General features: G+C 41.3%; 2 protein-coding genes across 5 annotated transcripts in view; one reads left to right on the top strand and one right to left on the bottom strand.

The window, feature by feature from the left end:
- LOC102948195 (guanylate cyclase soluble subunit beta-2) overlaps positions 1–5874 on the top strand; it is a 30066-nt gene extending 24192 nt beyond the window's left edge. The window contains exons 16-17 of one of the 2 annotated variants that reach the window (XM_037908986.2): positions 996–1173; positions 4165–5874. In XM_037908986.2, the coding sequence (XP_037764914.1) occupies positions 996–1147 (152 nt within the window). In that variant the 3' untranslated portion in view covers positions 1148–1173; positions 4165–5874. Of the gene's footprint in view, positions 1–995; positions 1174–2503; positions 2945–4164 lie in introns of those variants that run through there. The other variant, XM_043522888.1, reaches the window with a different exon arrangement.
- Positions 5875–7097: 1223 nt separating this feature from the next.
- The window catches only part of LOC114019134 (putative coiled-coil domain-containing protein 195), a 29309-nt gene continuing 18263 nt past the window's right edge, over positions 7098–18143 (bottom strand). Inside the window, exons 1-3 of one of the 3 annotated variants that reach the window (XM_027820672.3) lie at positions 15000–15461; positions 13252–13507; positions 7098–8145 (exon numbers count right to left, since the gene is read on the bottom strand). In XM_027820672.3, the coding sequence (XP_027676473.2) occupies positions 8013–8145; positions 13252–13507; positions 15000–15264 (654 nt within the window). In that variant the 5' untranslated portion in view covers positions 15265–15461 and the 3' untranslated portion in view covers positions 7098–8012. Of the gene's footprint in view, positions 8146–13251; positions 13508–14999; positions 15462–15614; positions 15742–16084; positions 16109–18143 lie in introns of those variants that run through there. The other 2 variants (XR_006283957.1, XR_006283958.1) reach the window with 2 other exon arrangements.

Below are 18143 nucleotides of genomic sequence, written 5' to 3'. Positions count from 1 at the left end.
TATTCAAATAGCGGAATTAGAAAGCATTTGAGACTTGATCCTGCAAACTGACTATATTACTCATGTGAACAGTCATTGCTTACATACAGATGCATTATATCAATGGGACTCCTCACATCAGTGGCTGCTTAAGGCTAACCATCCTGCACATTGTTTGGGGCTGACCATAGCCATCTTCACAGTAATCCCAGGCTTCAGGGATGGGCTAGGAAGAAAGAAGGTCACAATGAGACTATTATTACTACCATTATCTTTAAGATTTTGAAGGCCCAATGAAGTTGTTTCTTGGATCCCGTGCAGTGGTCAAAGCCGAGTGAAGCGGGAAAGGGTGTTCTCACTGCACCAGCCAAGGAGGAGGGGGAGCGGCTAACCCAAACCATACAGACGAAAGGGCTCTGTGGGGGTGCATGAGTCATCTTTGCCAGAGACGGGATGGGGAGCTCTGATTCCCACCCCAACCTTCTGTAACTTTATCCGTTGGTCCCATCTCCTCAGTCTCTTTTGACCCAAATGCACTCAGGATTAATTCCTCAAACATGGGGGTCTTCTGCAAATCAGGTGCCCCCATTAATTGTGCATTCCCTAAGTACTGGAAACTGGCTTGTTTGTGTTTTTCCTGGTTATGAGTGGTAAGGTTAATTAATGGTAAGGTCAAATATTATGCCTTAAGGAACAAGCCAATCACCTGTGGTTAGGAAGGATTTATTCCCTCATGTACAGTGTTGCACAGTTTATCAGATGCTTCCTGTGAAGTTGCAGGTCCTGGCCAATGCTGGAAGCAGAATATCAGATTTGATGAATCCTGCAATCCTATGTACAGAACAAAAATATTTTATGGCTCTTAAACAGACTTAAAAAAATACATCTCCCTTTACCTCTGCTCCGCTCATGTGTAACCAGTAATATAACATTCACACCCCTTGGATAGGCCTCACACACCTACCGGTCCATCTATGGTAATTAAGAGCTCACGCAGAAGGAACATTTCTTTACAGGCAAAACACATGACTTTGAAAGCTACGGATGTCTCCATGGTGACCAGCAGCCAGGCAGTGATCCTTATCTACCCAACCAGGAAAGAATCAAATCAGCACCTGAAGAACCACAGAACAGAAATGTCAGATCCAATTTTTGCAATTTAATTTAAGCTGCTGACTTTTAAAGTTAAACGGGGTAAGTACATTACAATCTACTTCATTTTGCTATCTGGGTACTGATTTTGTATAGCAATTAGTACAGGGGTTTTGTAAAAATGACATTTCTTCAGTACTTGCAAAAAATACAAAACTATGGAGGATCTCACAATTTTTTTTATTATGGTATTTACATAATTTAATTGTAGTATATAAACATGAGATGACGCAAGATGCCTTGGACATGGGGTGCTCCACAGCAAGCGACATATTTCTCCTACTTTCCTTCCCCTTGTACCAATTATGTTCACGTTCTTGGGTTCCCATCCAGTGGTCAAAGTACATTGAGACAGGAAAGGTTGGACTCATGTGACTAGTGACATCCCTGCTCTAATGAGCATTCATAATAAAAGAAAAATGCCCTGAAGTGACAACTGTCTTGACTCCAATAGAACTGACCACTCGCCTGAGCAAGGTGAGCAGAATTTGGCCCACATCCTAACTTTGATTCCAGTTTAATAACTGACATGTTCTCTGCAGGGGAATATATCATGTCCTGATAGCAGAGATGGACTTGGATTTAATAAAATCAGTATTTCCATTTCAAAATAAAGATGGTTTTTGCTTTTTAGTATTTATGGGCCACACATCAGTTTATAGTTTTTATACCTGCATTTGTGCTGCACTTAGAAGACCTTAAAAGGAAACGCACTGCTGAATATAAAAGCATTTTGATCCCAGTTCACCCCGTGCAGAGGGCCAGTACAAGGTCTATGCACCACTTGAGTCCTCTAAGTCAGGTTTAAGTGGGATATAAGTGGATTTCAATTTATTTCTGAGCATCCCTCCCCACCTAAACAAGATAAATAAAGATCTGGAGCCCAGCAATGGGGCATGACTTTGCTCCAGACAAGCAGTTCTTTACTTTCACATCCCTAATGCAGAAAATGAGATTCAGGCTCGCTAGATGATTTACCTCCACTCTAATGTACCCTCAGACTACATTTGATCAACAATGGCAGGTAGAAATGACAGGCACAGTTGCCAAAAAAGGATTTGTGACCTATGACATAGAAAGGAGCCATGATGGACATACTGACTGTGAACAAGATAGTGCATGGCAAAAATTTTCCTCTTATTGCACTGCAGCCATCCTAGTGTGGATGTAACACACCAGCCCCCGGTCAGGGGGTTGGCTTTAGACTCCACCCCCAAATTGATTTAAGGTCTGCAACTGTGGATTCCTTAACTACATAATGTGTGAACATGAATACACGTTGATGCACTTTGAGCAAGTAGTCACCAGGGTGGATAATGTGGCTACTGTGCTGACATTCTCCGGGGCATCAAAGTTCCATCTCTGTATATAGGTGCATCAGAGGCAAATGTTCAGATCTCTTTTAAATACCGAAGAAGAATGTGAGACTTCTGTAAGGAATCTTTCCTCTGAAGAAGACCCAAAGGGAAGTAATGTTATTTCACCAAGTTAAATGTTTCTGTTAATATGTAATAAAGTAATATGACTTGTCTGGCCACGTGCCCTAGCACATTAACATTTTAGACACTACACCTGAGCACTGTGGGACAGTCAGAATTGAACTCTGTTTTATTACTGGTATGTTTTTAAGCACGGCCCCCCCTGTTCTCTGAGAACTGTGTATTGTTTTGGTGATGGCCACACCTGCTATAGGTTACAGACCTAAGTTTTGCAAAAAGAAAAGGAGTACTTGTGGCACCTTAGAGACTAACCAATTTATTTGAGCATAAGCTTTCGTGAGCTACAGCTCACTTTCTCAGATGCATAAAGTGGAAAATACAGTGAGGAGATTTATATACACACAGACCATGAAAAAATGGGTGTTTATCATGTTTTATCATGTATATAAATACATGTTTATCATGTTTATACATGTTTATCATGTATATAAATATAAATATCTAACGTGCCACAAGTACTCCTTTTCTTTTTGCGAATACAGACTAACACGGCTGCTACTCTGAGACCTAAGTTTTGTTATTGTAAAACTGGGCAATCTTTGGTGGTGGGTTGTTCCTTAGATCTGTGACATCTGCATTCCAGGCTACATCTTACTAAACCCCTTCTCACTCTGGATACCCTGGAGCCCTTTACTTTCCACACTGAGTATGGACAAACTGTGCTCGTGTATTTATATACAAATCTGTCAAGAGACCTAGGGCCTGACTCTTTCCTCATTCACACTGACTCTCAATCTGAGGGACTGGCAGTGAAATCAGTGGTGTCTTGTCGGTGTAAGAGGACAACCTGTCCTGAAAGCATTTATCTGCCCTACTAGACAATTAATTAGCCTTTCTCAAAGAGTCACATATGGTGGAACAGTGTTCTGTGTTCTTGCCACTTTTCCCAATTTGGACCGGACAGCTGTAAGATTTGCTAACCATTCTGGGTCCCCAGTGGTCCTGGGCAATTGGGAGTGAAACTCCTTTTGCTGGCAATGTTCCACTCTGGCCACTAGAAACAAGGGATCCTAAGGCTGCGGCAGTCAGCAGCTGCCTCTCGTTGTTCCTCAGCTGTCTTGACAGCTCCCCTTGCTCCGAGTGCCTCACTGGAGAAAGAAGAGGATGCACTCTCCCCAATCCCCGTAACATCAGGGCCTTTACAGCTGGAACAATGTCAGGCCCCCTGGCATAGGAAAGGAGGCCATAGAGGGACAGAAGAGGAATGAGAGATCCCACAGGCAGCTATCCCAGAAGGAGAAGGGGCAGATCCTCTAGTAGGGAGTGGAGAGAAGGGAGGGCAGCTTAATAGGAAGAGCAAGAGAGAGCGGGTTGGCAGGGGAGAGAGAAAGAGAACCCAGCACAGCTGGCAGAGAAGAAAGTGGGAAGACATCACAGGTGCCCGAGAAAGAGAGAGAAGAAAGAAAGGGGGTGGAGGAAGAGATATCCCAAAAGAGATGAGAGTTAGGGGAGCAGGCTACCTTGCTCTCCCTGGTGGATCTCCACCAAAAAGATGCCTTCATGCTGTGTAGCCCTTTAAAAATCTTTTTTCCAGGTAACCAGCTATCAGTCATCTCCTTGCTAGGAGGTGTGAGTATGCAAGGCTCAGCGCTGGGCAGAGTATGGGGCTCCACTCTGGAAGGGAATCAGCACTTGAATGGCTGAATAATGTCATTTGCCCCTTCTCCAGTTTGGAAGCTCACACAACTGCATCACGCATGAAGACCTCTCTAGACCAGCAGTCAGTAAGGCAAATTTGATTTATACTAGGTCATTTTCCACTGAAAACACTGTGAATGTTTAAGATGTGAAATATTTTAAATGCTAGTAACTAGTCCAATTCTAAGCGCTATTGAATAATTTATTCCAGGGGTTCTCAAACTGTGGGTTGGAACCCCAAAGTGGGTTGCAACCCTGTTTTAATGGGGTCCCCAGGGCTGGTATTAGACTTGCAGGGGCCTTGGGGCAGCGGGGCTGGACTCAGGCTTCGGTCCCCCTTTTTGGGGTCATGTAGTAATTTTTGTTGTCGGAAGGGCGTCACGATGCAATGGAGTTTGAGAACCGCTGATTTATTCTGTTAAGTTTTATTTCATGCTCTGTGTGTGTGTGTGTCTGTGTATTTTAAATGTACATGGGCAATGGCTTCAGTATGTACTCTCTTATACAAAGTCCTTCTAATGTCTCCCATACGGAGATCCATCCAAGATATCCTATGGGCACCTGGTTTTTAAAAATAAATTATGGCTGCACATCATCAGTTGTTCTTAAAGCAACAAATACCACTAAAGATGTTGAAATAAAGGGGACTAGACACACAACATAAATAGTTTGGGTTTTACTTCACTATTCATGACTTTTTACAAACACTATGGGAAGTTAGTGCAGGTTTGCGCTCCTAAATCAACTAAGTGCTTTTGAAAATCCCACCCATAGGGTCTTACAAAAGAATCAAAACTTCTTGCTAAAAAAGAACCTGGGCTAAAATTTTCAAAAGCACCTAGAGGAGTTAGGCACCTTAGACATTTTTTACCCATAATTAACAATGTAATTTCAAGTAGAACTGGGGAAAACAGTCCCAAACTCTCAAAACCTTCCCATTTTTCAGTAACTTTTTCATTGGTTCTGTTCCCCCCACCCCACTTCTTATGAACATTGAAGCAATAAAATTTTACTTACAAAAATATACAAGGAAATTTAATTTTTAGGTTGCAGCCATATTATTTATTACTTCTACTGTGATCAGAGCCCCATTGTGCTAGGGAATGAACATACACCTAGCAGGAGACAGTCTCGGCTCCAGCGACCTTACAATCTAAATAGACATGTCAGAAAAGGGGTGAGAGAAAAGAAATCTGATTGCCACTTTACAGATAGGAAACCAAGGCACAGAGAGATTTTCAAATTGTGTAAGGGATTTGGATGCCCAATTCTCATTAAACCTGGGATATTCAAAGGAGTCTAAGGATGTTAGATCACAAGGATACAATTTTCAAAAATATCTAAGTGACATAGGAGTCTAAATCCCAGTTTCAAAAGCAACACAGACAGTGACTTTCATAAACAAACATTTTAATTTAGATTCCACATTAAAAGAAAAAAATATTTCTAATTGATTCAGGGAAAAAAAATCAGAAAACCAGTGAAACATTTCAACTGAAACAAACATTTTATTTTGTTTTTAATTTATTTGTGCAAAATAGTACCTATTTTCAAGCAGCCTAACTGAGTTGTTTTAAAAGCCTCACCCTACATTTTCAAGTAACTTATATTTAAATATGCAGGAAAAGGGAACACTCAAATAAATAATAATAAAAAAAACATTGTAGAAGCAGAAACCGATATTGATCTAAAGAAGTCAAAGTTGAACTGCTCAAAATAATTAGGCAAAAGATTTGCAATAGTTACGTGAAACTCTTGCCAGAAATACAGCCCCTTTCAAAGGGCTGGTGACTAAAGCTTAGTAAATAATTCACAGTGTATAGTTTGTTTGATGAATTTAGACTTTTTCCATTTATATTTGATGAGTAGCCCATGGTTCTTGCAGATATATTCATTATTCAAAATCATTTGCCAAATAATTTATACAACTAATTCTTAGTTTTTAGCTCATCCACATGGAAATCACTGTCTACATGCAAGATCTGACATTTAAAATTCAAGCTGTGTTGGTTAGCTTTGGTTGAGCCCATTGGTCATGAGGCATTGCTAGTGTTCTGTGGCTCTGATTCAGGAAAGCACTTAAGCATGTCCTAAAGTCTCACTGATTAGGGATGCTTTCCACAATCCAAGCCTGACTGGATGTACACTTAGAATCTAGTTTCTGGTGAGAGAAAGCTTATGTTTGCAAATATAAAAAGTCACTTTCGGCAAATATTTTCTAAAATTAGCTGTTCATTGGGCTGTCCTGCCAATAAACTTATTTGCAGGCATGTTCACAAATCATGAACAAATGGAGCCAAAAGGAAATCAGTTTTTTCTTAGAGTGACTATCTATGGAAACAGTTTTTGAGCTGTTCACCCAGTTCTACTGGCAACATTACAAAGCATTACTGGATCCAGATTGAACATGAAAAACAACATGAGCAGTGAGATCACACAATCTCATCTCAGTGAGAATATAAAAGATTTTTTTCTAAAAACAACAAACTAAACTTTAAAATTTCAGAAATGAGACATGGTGAGAAACTTTTTTACAAGAACACATTTAGCTGAATGTAAATTGATGGAGTAAACTCTCAGTCATTGCTCTAAAAATATTCAGATAAATATGTTGTTTAAGTGCAGTCAGTTGGAATAAATCCCTTCTGTAGCCACATACTATATTAATCATGTGTATAAACACCTCCTCTTTGTGCTTATGGTTAGTGATATGCATACACCTGGACAGTGTATAGAGAAATAGGATTGTATGTGCAATATTCCAGTCTGTAAATATTTGCAGCCAAATTAAACAATGTTTTGGCAATGTCTGTTTCTTTAAATAACTGGAGCGGGTAAATAGTTCACAATAAATAATTTACTTGATGAGTTTTTCCTCTTTTCCTTGTCATGAATTGTCCCCACTTTTCCTTTTCCTCACATTTTCTCTGTATTTGAAGTTATTTGCTAAATATTTTCAGCAAATAATTCTTGATCTGGAGCTTGTTCACAAATAATTCACTACAAGCGTTTGATATTCAGAATTCCAATCAAAACAGCTGAACACATGGTATGTTTCTGGTTGCTGAACAGATGAGCATAACTTAGAATCAGGCTCTTGATGGCATTTTCATAGTAAGATCTGTCATGGTTTCTATTCTCTCAATAGTCCCTTCATGCAATTTTAGGTGAACATTCTTGCCAGTACCTCATGCGCTAGAATATTCACAGAAAATGAGTAGAAAAGGGATATTGACAGTCAAGGTGAATGCCTATAAATATTCAAATGACTGTTAACATATTATTCTCAACACAGAAGCCCAGCTATATTTCTATTATAAGGTTTTACAGAAAACACAGAAAAACTCGCAGGTCCTTTAATTGTTTCTATTTTGTGATTTCAAATATATATTTTTCTAGCAATGGGAACAACAACAAAACATAAGAAATTGTGTTGCGTGGTAACAGTAACACTGCAACATATGCTATTTAAAAGTAGTTCTTGAGGTATGTGGATCTTGCAAAAATATACTTGGTGGTGGTATATTGTTACCAAGGGATTTCAACATAGTATATAGGCTTCTGACAGGTTTTGTCATGGCTTCCATTTTCTTGCTAAACAACAGGCCAGTGACCTGGAACACAGTCTTAGTGATTCTCCGAAGGCATCCTGCCAAAGCACTTTGCAGAAACATAACCTGACACGCAGCTATCATTAAGGCTAGTTTATCTCAAGAATCAATGGGCCTTTAAAAATTCACCAGCTCACATATCCTTTTCAATAATGGTGCTTAACTGTTTTGTGTCCTGATTTTGTGGGCATTTGAAAGAACCTTGATTTTCGGAATAAGATGACATGTCCATTGGTAACAGGAACCTAACCGCCTTTACTTTACCCCTAGAAGAAAATGAGAAAGAATTATGAGTTGCTATAAATGTACAGGGTGTGCAGAAAACAGTGAGAAAAGGGAAAATTCCCCAAGACTACATACCACTTGTATGTCTACAAAACGTATACAGACTTAGTGAACAAATGATTGCATCATCTGTCAGGTGTGTCCTCCCCATACCTGTGTGTGCTCATATACCTGCATATTCTTTCAATGGTCTTATACTTGTGCACAGAAAGGTCCAACTATTGAAAGTGTGCAAGCAGCTATAAAATGTTTTAAGGTAAACAGACAGTTGCATCTTCCAACTATGTATGTGCATCCTCAATTTTGCTCACACAAGTGAATACCTGGTAAAAATTAAAACATATCCCTTCAAATGTTCAGAAATCAGAAATCTGGAGAATAAATGATCAAATTATCTCTCTCCCTGCCCCCCACTCCTTTGCTGTAAATGCCACTTTTCCTCTGTCCTTCAAGCCAACAGGAGAAAAGAAAATCATGAAAACGGTGAAATATTTTTTCTCCAATAGTTATTGCAGGATAAAATATGCCCCAGAGCAGACGACCTTAACAATTCTTTTTGCTCTACTTAAATTCACCAAAGCCTTGCATTATGGGTGAAATTAATCTCTATGGAGATTAACCATCAGGCCTATGCACTGCTTAAGTCCTACTTATGTCTTCAACATAGGACTTAAGTGGTGTATGGTCATTGTGTGGACCCTATGCATAGACCTGAATGTTACCCTAATGGGTAACCCTTTAAGTGGTGCAAAAGGTCTCATGTGGACCTTCTGTACTCAGGTCAATTTTATGAGTTAAAGAGTAATTTTGACCATACAAGCTACATTCCATTTCCGTGTGTATAAAGCACATGGCTATTATTTGTAAGCTAAAGTGATCTTTCAACTTGTGTATTAACCACCTTCCTGTAACTTGTACACAGATGGAGAATACATATCATGGCAAGATGAATGCTAAGGGCTAGGGACCGTGCCATTTAGGCATTTCGCTGTACACGGAATGCTGTGTAGGTGCTGCTTGATCACAGTTTGTACCACAGGATGTACAATCACTCCCCCAGCCTCTGGAGTGCAGGGCAGTATGCAGACCACGCTGTCCTTTAGCATAAGCCTTCTCTTCCTGCTCTGCCCTTCCCCACCCGCTTTGGAGCAGTGTACACATAGGATTGGACCTCAAGTCAAGGTTTGCTTCTGCAGTTTAATAAAAGGAACCATGTTTATAACCTGCTCCATGTGTGGCACGTTGCTGCAAGTCAGTGGAAATTCTGCCCATGGCGTGCAGGCAGAGTGGCGCCTGTGAATGATTCTAAACAGGCTTTTGTATACTTTGTAGTTTTGCTATAAATCCAAGAGCCAGGAGAATCAATAAAACATCTTCTAATGAGTCTTTTGCTTTTTTACAGTAACCTCTCATATTTGCTTTGCAAAATGTTTATTTTCCAGTACTGAGTGTAAAGTGTTTTGAGATCTGTGGATCAAAAGCTCTATATACATGCAAAATATTAATGTTTAGTCACAGTATTATTAATTTCTACAACTACTTTAAGAAATTGCCACACCAGATAAAACAAAGTCTAGTCCTCCCCAGTCCAGCATCTTGTCTCTGACCATACTTTCAGAGGAAGGTGCAAGAAACCCCCATAGTGAACAATGAATGGAATTGCTTGTAAAAATGATGTATAATTAGCCTGTGGAACTCATTGCCACAAAATATCATTGATACTAAGAGTGTACTAGGATTACAGAAAGTATTAGACATTTACGTGGGTAATGGGAACATCCAGTCATGGCAAAAACATTTAAAAAAATAAGTGACAAAGCTTTGTGATTCAGGGCATAAGCCAATCACCATACTAATGGGGGTTGTGAAGAAACTTCCTCATAAATTAAGATAATCCATAATTGTGTTGGGGTACAGTTAAAGACTTAGGCCTAGCTGAATAAGCCTGTAGGGAGCCAGGGTGGCTCCCCTCCGAACCAGAGGGTAAAGAGCCACCCTCTGGGCCTGAGTGGTCGGGGCCAGGCCAAGCTTCCGCCAATCCCCGGAAGGGGAAGGGTGGGGCAGGAAGTACAAAGGGCGGGACCCTCTGCCCAGTGAGGAGAGCACCAGGGAGGGAGACAGACACAGGCGGCTGGCTGCTCCCTCGCGATCCTGCTGCTGACCCAGGCGAAGCCCTGGGCAAGGAGGAGCCTTACCGGGGGGAAGGCCTGTGGCAACCAGGGCTGCCGGCCGCTGAATACCCGGAGGAACCGGGGCTGCCCGCAGCGGATTATCCGGAGGAACCGGGGCTGCCCGCAGCGGATTATCCGGAGGAACCGGGGCTGCCCGCAGCGGATTATCCGGAGGAGATGGAGGTTCCGGAGCTGCCCTCAGCGGAATACCCGGAGGAGATGGAGGGACCGGAGCGACCCGCCTGAGAGAGACCGGGTAGGAAGTAGCCCAGGGGCCCAACTACACCGTGGGGTGGGTGTGTTTGGTCAGCGGGTGCGGATTGCCCCACTGACCCAGCGGCGGGACCTTCGCCTCCCGCCACTGTCAGGGCCCTGGGCTGGAACGCAGTGGAGTTGGGTGGGCCTGCGTTCCCCTACCCCGGCGCTCCCCTGCCGGCGCTCCCCTGCCCGAGGGGCGCGCTACTGACTCGTGCCGGCGCTCCCCTGCCCGAGGGGCGCGCTACTGACTCGTGCCGGCGCTCCCCTGCCCGAGGGGCGCGCTACTGACTCGTGCCGGCGCTCCCCTGCCCGAGGGGCGCGCTACTGACTCGTGCCGGCGCTCCCCTGCCCGAGGGGCGCGCTACTGACTCGTGCCGGCGCTCCCCTGCCCGAGGGGTGCGCTACTGACTCATGCCGGCGCTCCCCTGCCCGCTAATTCCCCAACGCCCGGGAGGTGGGGCCGAGGCCTGCCACGGAGACCATTGCTCTCCATCGCCCCTAGGGGCTCGGAGGACCGACCGACACCTGTCACAAAGCCCCTCAAAATGCAACAGGCAAAATTGCTGACAAGGCTTTCTAATAATTTACAAAACATAAGTGCTAACTTTGAGCAAAAGTCCCCAAAAACATATGTTTGAAAAAAATAATAATATGCTGACATTAGGGCACGCTGTTCCCCATAAATTTCCTATTCAAATAAAAAAAATACTTCAGGATGCTTCATGGGCACTGAACAATGATACTAAACGATGGACAATTGCTGAATGGTAAAAATGAAGGCTACATTTTGTTAGTTTAGTTACTAGTTCATGACAATGTATGTTGCATGGTAAAAGGATAATTGAGTTGTGCTGTTTGATTTGTAATAACATAGAATGGAGAATGAAAAACAAATTATGAAAGTTTGGGTAAATGTATAATTGGGTATGTGGAATGATAGATGACAGAATGGGATAAATTAATATATACAAACCAAATGGACAAGTGCCCAAACTGGAGAACACCGGCCCAGAGATAGAATTGACCATCATGAAGTAGAGATCCTCACTGTCCCCTGGAACTCAGTAACTTGGGCCCCTACCTGTTCCGTCTTATCTTATTGTCTGTCATAGGTATATGATCAGAAACAGTAAGTGACACTGACTTTGTCAGAACATTTATAAATAAAGGCTAAAAATTGATTAAGCCTAAATTGGGTGGACTCATGCCTCAGTTTCCCATTTTACAATTGTTTCCTGCGCCTTCTTCTGAAGCAGCTAGCACAGGCTACTGATCGGAGATAGGATACTATATTAGCTGGACCATTGCTCTGAGCTGGTATGGAAGTTCCTGTGTTCTCAAAAGCAGTAATAAAATAGTCAATACTACTACTTTGACTAACAAGTAGTTATATAGCAATTTTCAACCATGGATCCCAAAGCATTTGTTAGGAAATATATATTTTTGATCTGTTACCTTTTCACTTTCATCAAATGTTCCTTTTTTTCTTGGATTATGAGAAAAGGTAAATATCTTCTCTATGCCATTCATTGTTTTGTGCACCTCTTTCATGTACCCACTTGTTCATATCCTCTGTAAACTAAATAGCCCCATGGTGAACAGTTCAAAAGCACTTAAAAGTCCTGTTGAAAAGAGCCTAAGACCCAACTGACTTTCAGTGAGACTTAGGTTGAAATCAATAGGAGGTAGATGCCTAGGCACTTTTGAAAATCTCACTGGGTGCTAGGTGCATCTTTAGGTATGTAAATACCTTTAAAAATTTGGCCCTAAGTGACATTTTAAAATGGGACTTATGCACTTTTGTATATTTTACCCCCAGTCTTCTTCAGCCTTTCATACACAAGACTTTCTGTGCTTGTAGGCATTTTTGTTACTCACCTCCGGACTCCTTCTAGTTCTACTATTAATTTTTTTAGCATAGGGTGACCAAAACTGAACATCTTATTCTAGCTGAATGCAAATCACCAGTTTATATAATGACATTATAATATTTCCAGTATTATTTTCTACTGTACACTTTAGATATCCTAACTACTTTTGTGTACATTTTTCATTGCTGCCTTATATTGGAGAGGTTTTCACTGAGCAGTGGACAGTGACACCCAAGACTTGTTTCTGAGCAATTATAGTTCATTTAGTACCTAGCAAAGTGTACAAGTAGGCTTCCCAAGGTGCAAAGTCAACCTATAATGCTTCAAGTGACAGGAAAGAATCAAATTACAGTAAAAAACCTAAATCAACTGTGAAATGTATTAATCAAACTTTCAACAAGTTAATCCGGATCTCCTTAATGTCCTTATGCTTTTCATTCAAATAGAAAAGTGTAGCTTAGCTTGCCAGAACAACACACCAATCTATAAAACTCCCATTGATTTCTCCCAATGGGGCCAGAATTTCATTTTTTTTTTTTTTTTTTTTTGTAATTGTTAGTTAGGCGTCAGTCCTGCATTGAAACCAATATGAGTTTTGCCATTGACTGCACTGAGAACAGGCTTAGGCCCCTTATCTGAGACAGAATTTTCCCCTGTGCCTCACATACATTTCACAAGTTATCCTCATAATAAAGAGCTTTGAATTCAAAGTACCCACATTTATTATCAAATCAAGCGGAAGTAACACTGCTAAGCAACCTACACTTTAAAGGTAAATATTACCTACCTGCACTTATAAACATGCTCTTGAAAAGATCTCTTTTTGCTAGAATTATTGCTGGAGAAGCAATCCGCTGGAATTTTTGCAGATCCTTTTTCTTCTTCGTTGGTTATCACCGAGGAGCCCGCTGGTGGTTTGACAATTCCCTGCACCTCCAGGATTCTGTTACTTGGATGTCTTTTCTCAGCTTTGTGGTGTTTGTGGCCAGAAAAAGATTGCACAGAGGAAGAGATGGAATAACGCCTAACAATCATTCTATTACCTGTGTAGCAGACACAAAATCATAGAGGTAAAACCAAATTAAATAGACGCATCTGCTTCATAGACTTTTATTATGTGGAAACTAAAAACCAATAGCAAAATTATTAAGTCCTACATGCTAAGAAAATATATTTGAGGAAGATTTTCCTAAGCAGAAGTGGCAGTTAGGGGCACTTGGCCATGGAGAGTTATGTGCTATTTTGCTTTCGAAAGATCCCTTCCTGTATTTTGAGTGTAAAGCCAATGACCAATAAAAGCCTAAAAGATATTTACATATGGCCTGAGTGTGAAATCCTTACTCATAATGCTGGGTCGCTGGGACTGCTGGAGTCAGTAGGACCACTGATATGAGTAACTGGTCATCAGTAGGAGTAAGGGGTTCAGAATCTGGCCTAGAGACACACAGCTGTTTAAGCACTAGAGCAGGCCATGAGCCCTTATGCTTGGAACGACGATGCCATCTGATTGTGTTTAAATTTTATGAACAAAGTTTAAGATTTATTTTCAACATTAACAATATTTGTGGGGGGATGGGGACCAAAGGGGTTAAACACACTCTTCCTTGAAAACACCCCTCACCTCCAAGAAATATAGATATGGGAAAGCAAGATAGCTGGAAAACTTCTTGCTCACCAGTTCACCCATCTGAAAGAGTCGCTAACTATTCCCAAGCTATTTCCCAAATTTGTACTCATTTAAGGGCCTGATCCAAAGCCTTTTGAAATACATAGGAGACTTTCCATTGAGTTCAATGGGCTTTGGATCAGACTGTATGTTATTCAATTCCATGCAGTCACCAACTGTACTTAAATACATTAATACCCTTTGACCGCACCACCTACACCACACCTTTCCATCAATTTATCTCCTTATAGTCTTTTTATGTATGTTCTTCCTAACTTAAACCTATGCTCTCAAGAGGCACTTCATCATGGGTATGGATCTTAGCCTCCATCAGGTTGTCAACAAACCCTACTAGATGGCAACCTCTGAAAGGGGTCAAAAACATGTGGAAAATGTGGTGACACAATTATGATTAATTATTTGTATTATTTATTTATACCCAGTCACGGATTAGGGCCCCATTGGACTAAGTACCATGCAAACATATAATAAAAAGACGATAGGCCTTAATTGGACATTTTTGTACAAAGACCTGCAAACCCCAAGCATAAATGTGTACAGTATCCAGTTCTCCACATTTGTATGTCAACAAATGTACTGTCTTTTGCATTAAATCCTGCTCAGTTAACTCACACAGGTGAGTACTTGGGCAGTCACTGAAGGGCTCAAAGTTAAGTCCATGTTTAAGTGCTTTACTAGATTGGGTCCTTGATGAAGGCCAGAGGGCTTCACCCACGTTGGCGAAGTACATAACAAGGGCAGTTTGCCATTCTCTGTCGGTATATAACAACAGTGCAGCACTTTGTGATCCCTGAATGAAAACTAAGTGCAAAGTAATACTATCAATAGTAATCGTGACTCTTCAGTACCTTTCTGTTCCTGCAGTGCCAGAGCTGAGCTGGCTGAGACATTCCTACGCAGGGCCACTGGAGAAGTGACCCTCTCTTCCCCTGAATCAGTGAGGCTTCTGGCTTCCCCATTTCCACCTTGTCCTCTTGCTCCTTCTTCCCGGTTAGTTGCCCTCTGTCCGCTGAATTTCAGTTCCACCCGAAGGGCCCTATTTTCTCTCTCCAGCTTGTTGATCTCCGAGTGCATTTCCTGGATGACCTGAATAAGCTGCGTGTTTCCCTCCATGACCCTCTCCCTGCGGCAGGTCCCCAGCTCCTCCCCAGGCAGCTAAGGCAAGTGCTGCTTGTGCAGAGGAGAAACCATTAATCCAGTGTGGCGGGCTCATCCTGCACTTAAATACATGTGAACAATAGGATCCCTCTTTGCCATCTTTCACCACGAGGAGAGCTTGGATTAAGCTGTCAAACTCTTCAGAGAGCCCAAATGATTTATTCATTCAGGGTTTCATTTTTCAGGACTGAGCTTTTCATTTCGGCATTTACTTTTACACAAGTCAATTACATTTCCATATTGCAGCATTATTAGAAAAACTTATGGGTAAGATCCAAACAAGCATTCCTTTCCCTTCTACTTACCTCAAGCCATCATTTTAGGTTTTCCGCCAAGAGGGGGTGTTTCTCAAGCAGGTACCCTGGAGCTCTGTTTCCTCATCTGGTTCCTAAGGGCCACTGAATGCTTCAGATACAGACAGGAGGGGTTTGTCTGTGCATCAAAACAATTAATCTCTTCAGTGCCATGTGGTGAATTATTTATTTCTGCTTTCAGCATTTGGCAATCTCTTACTTCTCAGAGGTTACCACTTGGAATTAAAACAATAAAACAAACAAAATGTTCCCAACTCAAAGTACCAAGAGCTGTGATAAAACAGTAGGCAAACTAAAGTTATTCCTGAGAGAATAGTCTGTTATTTCATTACCCCCTCACTACTCCTTATTGTTTGCTTTGGGAAGTTTGCCTGAACAAAGCATGGGAAATGTAAGGAGAGAGAGCAAACATGAATCTTGCAGTAGAAAAGAAACACAATCCTTTGAGCTGCTTTCATTACCTGGTCCTGAAAGATGTTTCTCTGCTGGAAATAAAAAGAAAGAACCTCATAAAGCACACTGTGAAACATCCATTTTCCTTCCCTACATTTACATTAATATTTAAACATTAGAGAACTGCCAAACCTGCATGAAAACATTTAAAAATCCTTCTGCTCTGATATAATTCTGCATCTCCTCTAATTTTTATAACTAAGGAACGTTTGAAGGAAAATAAGATATTTGGGCCAGATGCAACCTGCTGCTTAAGTTGACTAACCAATGTGCTGGAACTAGGCCGAGTAATGGGTATAAGTGTTTGTGTTGTACCTGAAGTCTACCAAGCATGCAGAATTTTTCCAGGATCTGGAACCACATACATGATGGTTTTGACAAGTTTTCTCCAAGAGTTTATTTGTTCTAGAATTTTCTACCTTGCACAGAGCTGGCAAAGCTCCAACTGCTTGTAAAGGCAACATTTGCTCCTGCAACAAACCAGGCTTCATGAATACAGGAACCATATTCCTCAGTGAGGCTGGACCCATAATGTTCAGCAGTAAGAGAACAAGCCCTTACCAGCTGGGCTAAGAAGATGCCAATCAACTCTCAGATTGTAAATTTGTTAGGGCAACCACACCCTCTATGCTCAGGGAATCCAGCTCTGGCCAGCCAAGCTGACTTTCAGTGAAAAACAACCTTAACAGACCACAGAATCTGACCCTGTTGTATATAATGCACCCCCCTTGTTCCAGCTAGAAAAACATAGCTGTGTGTTTTTCACTGAATCACCATTGAACAGCTAAAAGCCATTGAACTCAAAGGATAGAGATGTTCAAACTTGAACTAGTTTTCAAAGCCGCCCAAAACAGTTCCAGAGATTCCAAGAACATTGAACTGCACAAAATTTTACCCACTTTCAATCAAAGTCACAGCTCGCTCTTCTAGAAGTGAATAGCTAAATAACACAGATTGCGAAGTCTTGGCATCTGGATGAAATTTAATATCTTCACAAAAAACTCACTCGATTTAACCAATAGGAAGGTCTTTGGTGTGTTCTGTATGGGTTAGTGAAGTGTATGAATTTCTTACAAAGTAGATTTGTAAAAGAAAGGACATGAGGAAAATGTACAAATCTTACAATAGAACTTCATTAAAAATCCAGGATAAATTAAATTTTTATTCTGAATGGCACAGAGATGACTTGAAAGTATATAATATCCCTGCATGCTTATAGCTATAGATGAGAGAGCATGTGTGTGTGCGTGCGTGCACACGTGCGTGTGTAACTGTTGCTGGTAGCCACTGTGGCGCACAAGTAAAGGAAGCGGTTTTGTAGATATAGAGTGTACATTATAAAAGTTGGACAATATTAGAAAATGACATCCACACTGCTACTGGAATAATGAAACAGCTTTTATAGCTGTTTGGCTTGCCAACCTCGTTCTCTTGCTTTTCTAAGGATTAGACAGGCCACATGGGCACTTTGCTGTTCCAATAAAACCAAATTGTGCTGTAAATCGGTCTTTTCCTTGAATGAACTTGAGTGTTTTATATGACAAACCGCAGCCACAAAGATGCAGGCACCGTGACCATCAGTAAGGACGAAACCCAGAAGCTTCAGAACAAAAAGGAAAAGGCTTGATATCACTTGAACTAAAGGAGCAACTCCATTAGAGATGAGCAAGCAGCAGGTTTTATCCTTAACTGGGCCCAGCCACTTGAAGGAAACATGATCAAATGCAAAAAAAAAGCCAGTATACAACATTTACATAGTTTGTATGATTATAGACAAAGCGGTAGCATTGCCTACAGTCAATGAGATCCAAAGACAAACTTCAGTGGAATTCCTCAAAATTCTAAAGCTAATTGAAATCAAAGTAGTTTCATTGTGACCTTGTGCTCCTCCCATCTGTTTATTGCAACCAACTGCTGCATCTGTCTTATTCTCAGATTCTACATTCTTTGGGGCAGGAGTTGTCTTTTTGTTATGTGCTTGTGCAGTGGGGTTCTGATCCATGAATGGGGCCTCTAGGTGTTACTACATACATATAATTTTAAAAAGTCCTTTTAGAAAACTATTAG

Source organism: Chelonia mydas, chromosome 9 (assembly GCF_015237465.2).
Source record: "Chelonia mydas isolate rCheMyd1 chromosome 9, rCheMyd1.pri.v2, whole genome shotgun sequence".
Lineage (NCBI taxonomy): Eukaryota > Metazoa > Chordata > Testudines > Cheloniidae > Chelonia > Chelonia mydas.
This window is presented reverse-complemented; position numbering and strand designations above follow the sequence as displayed.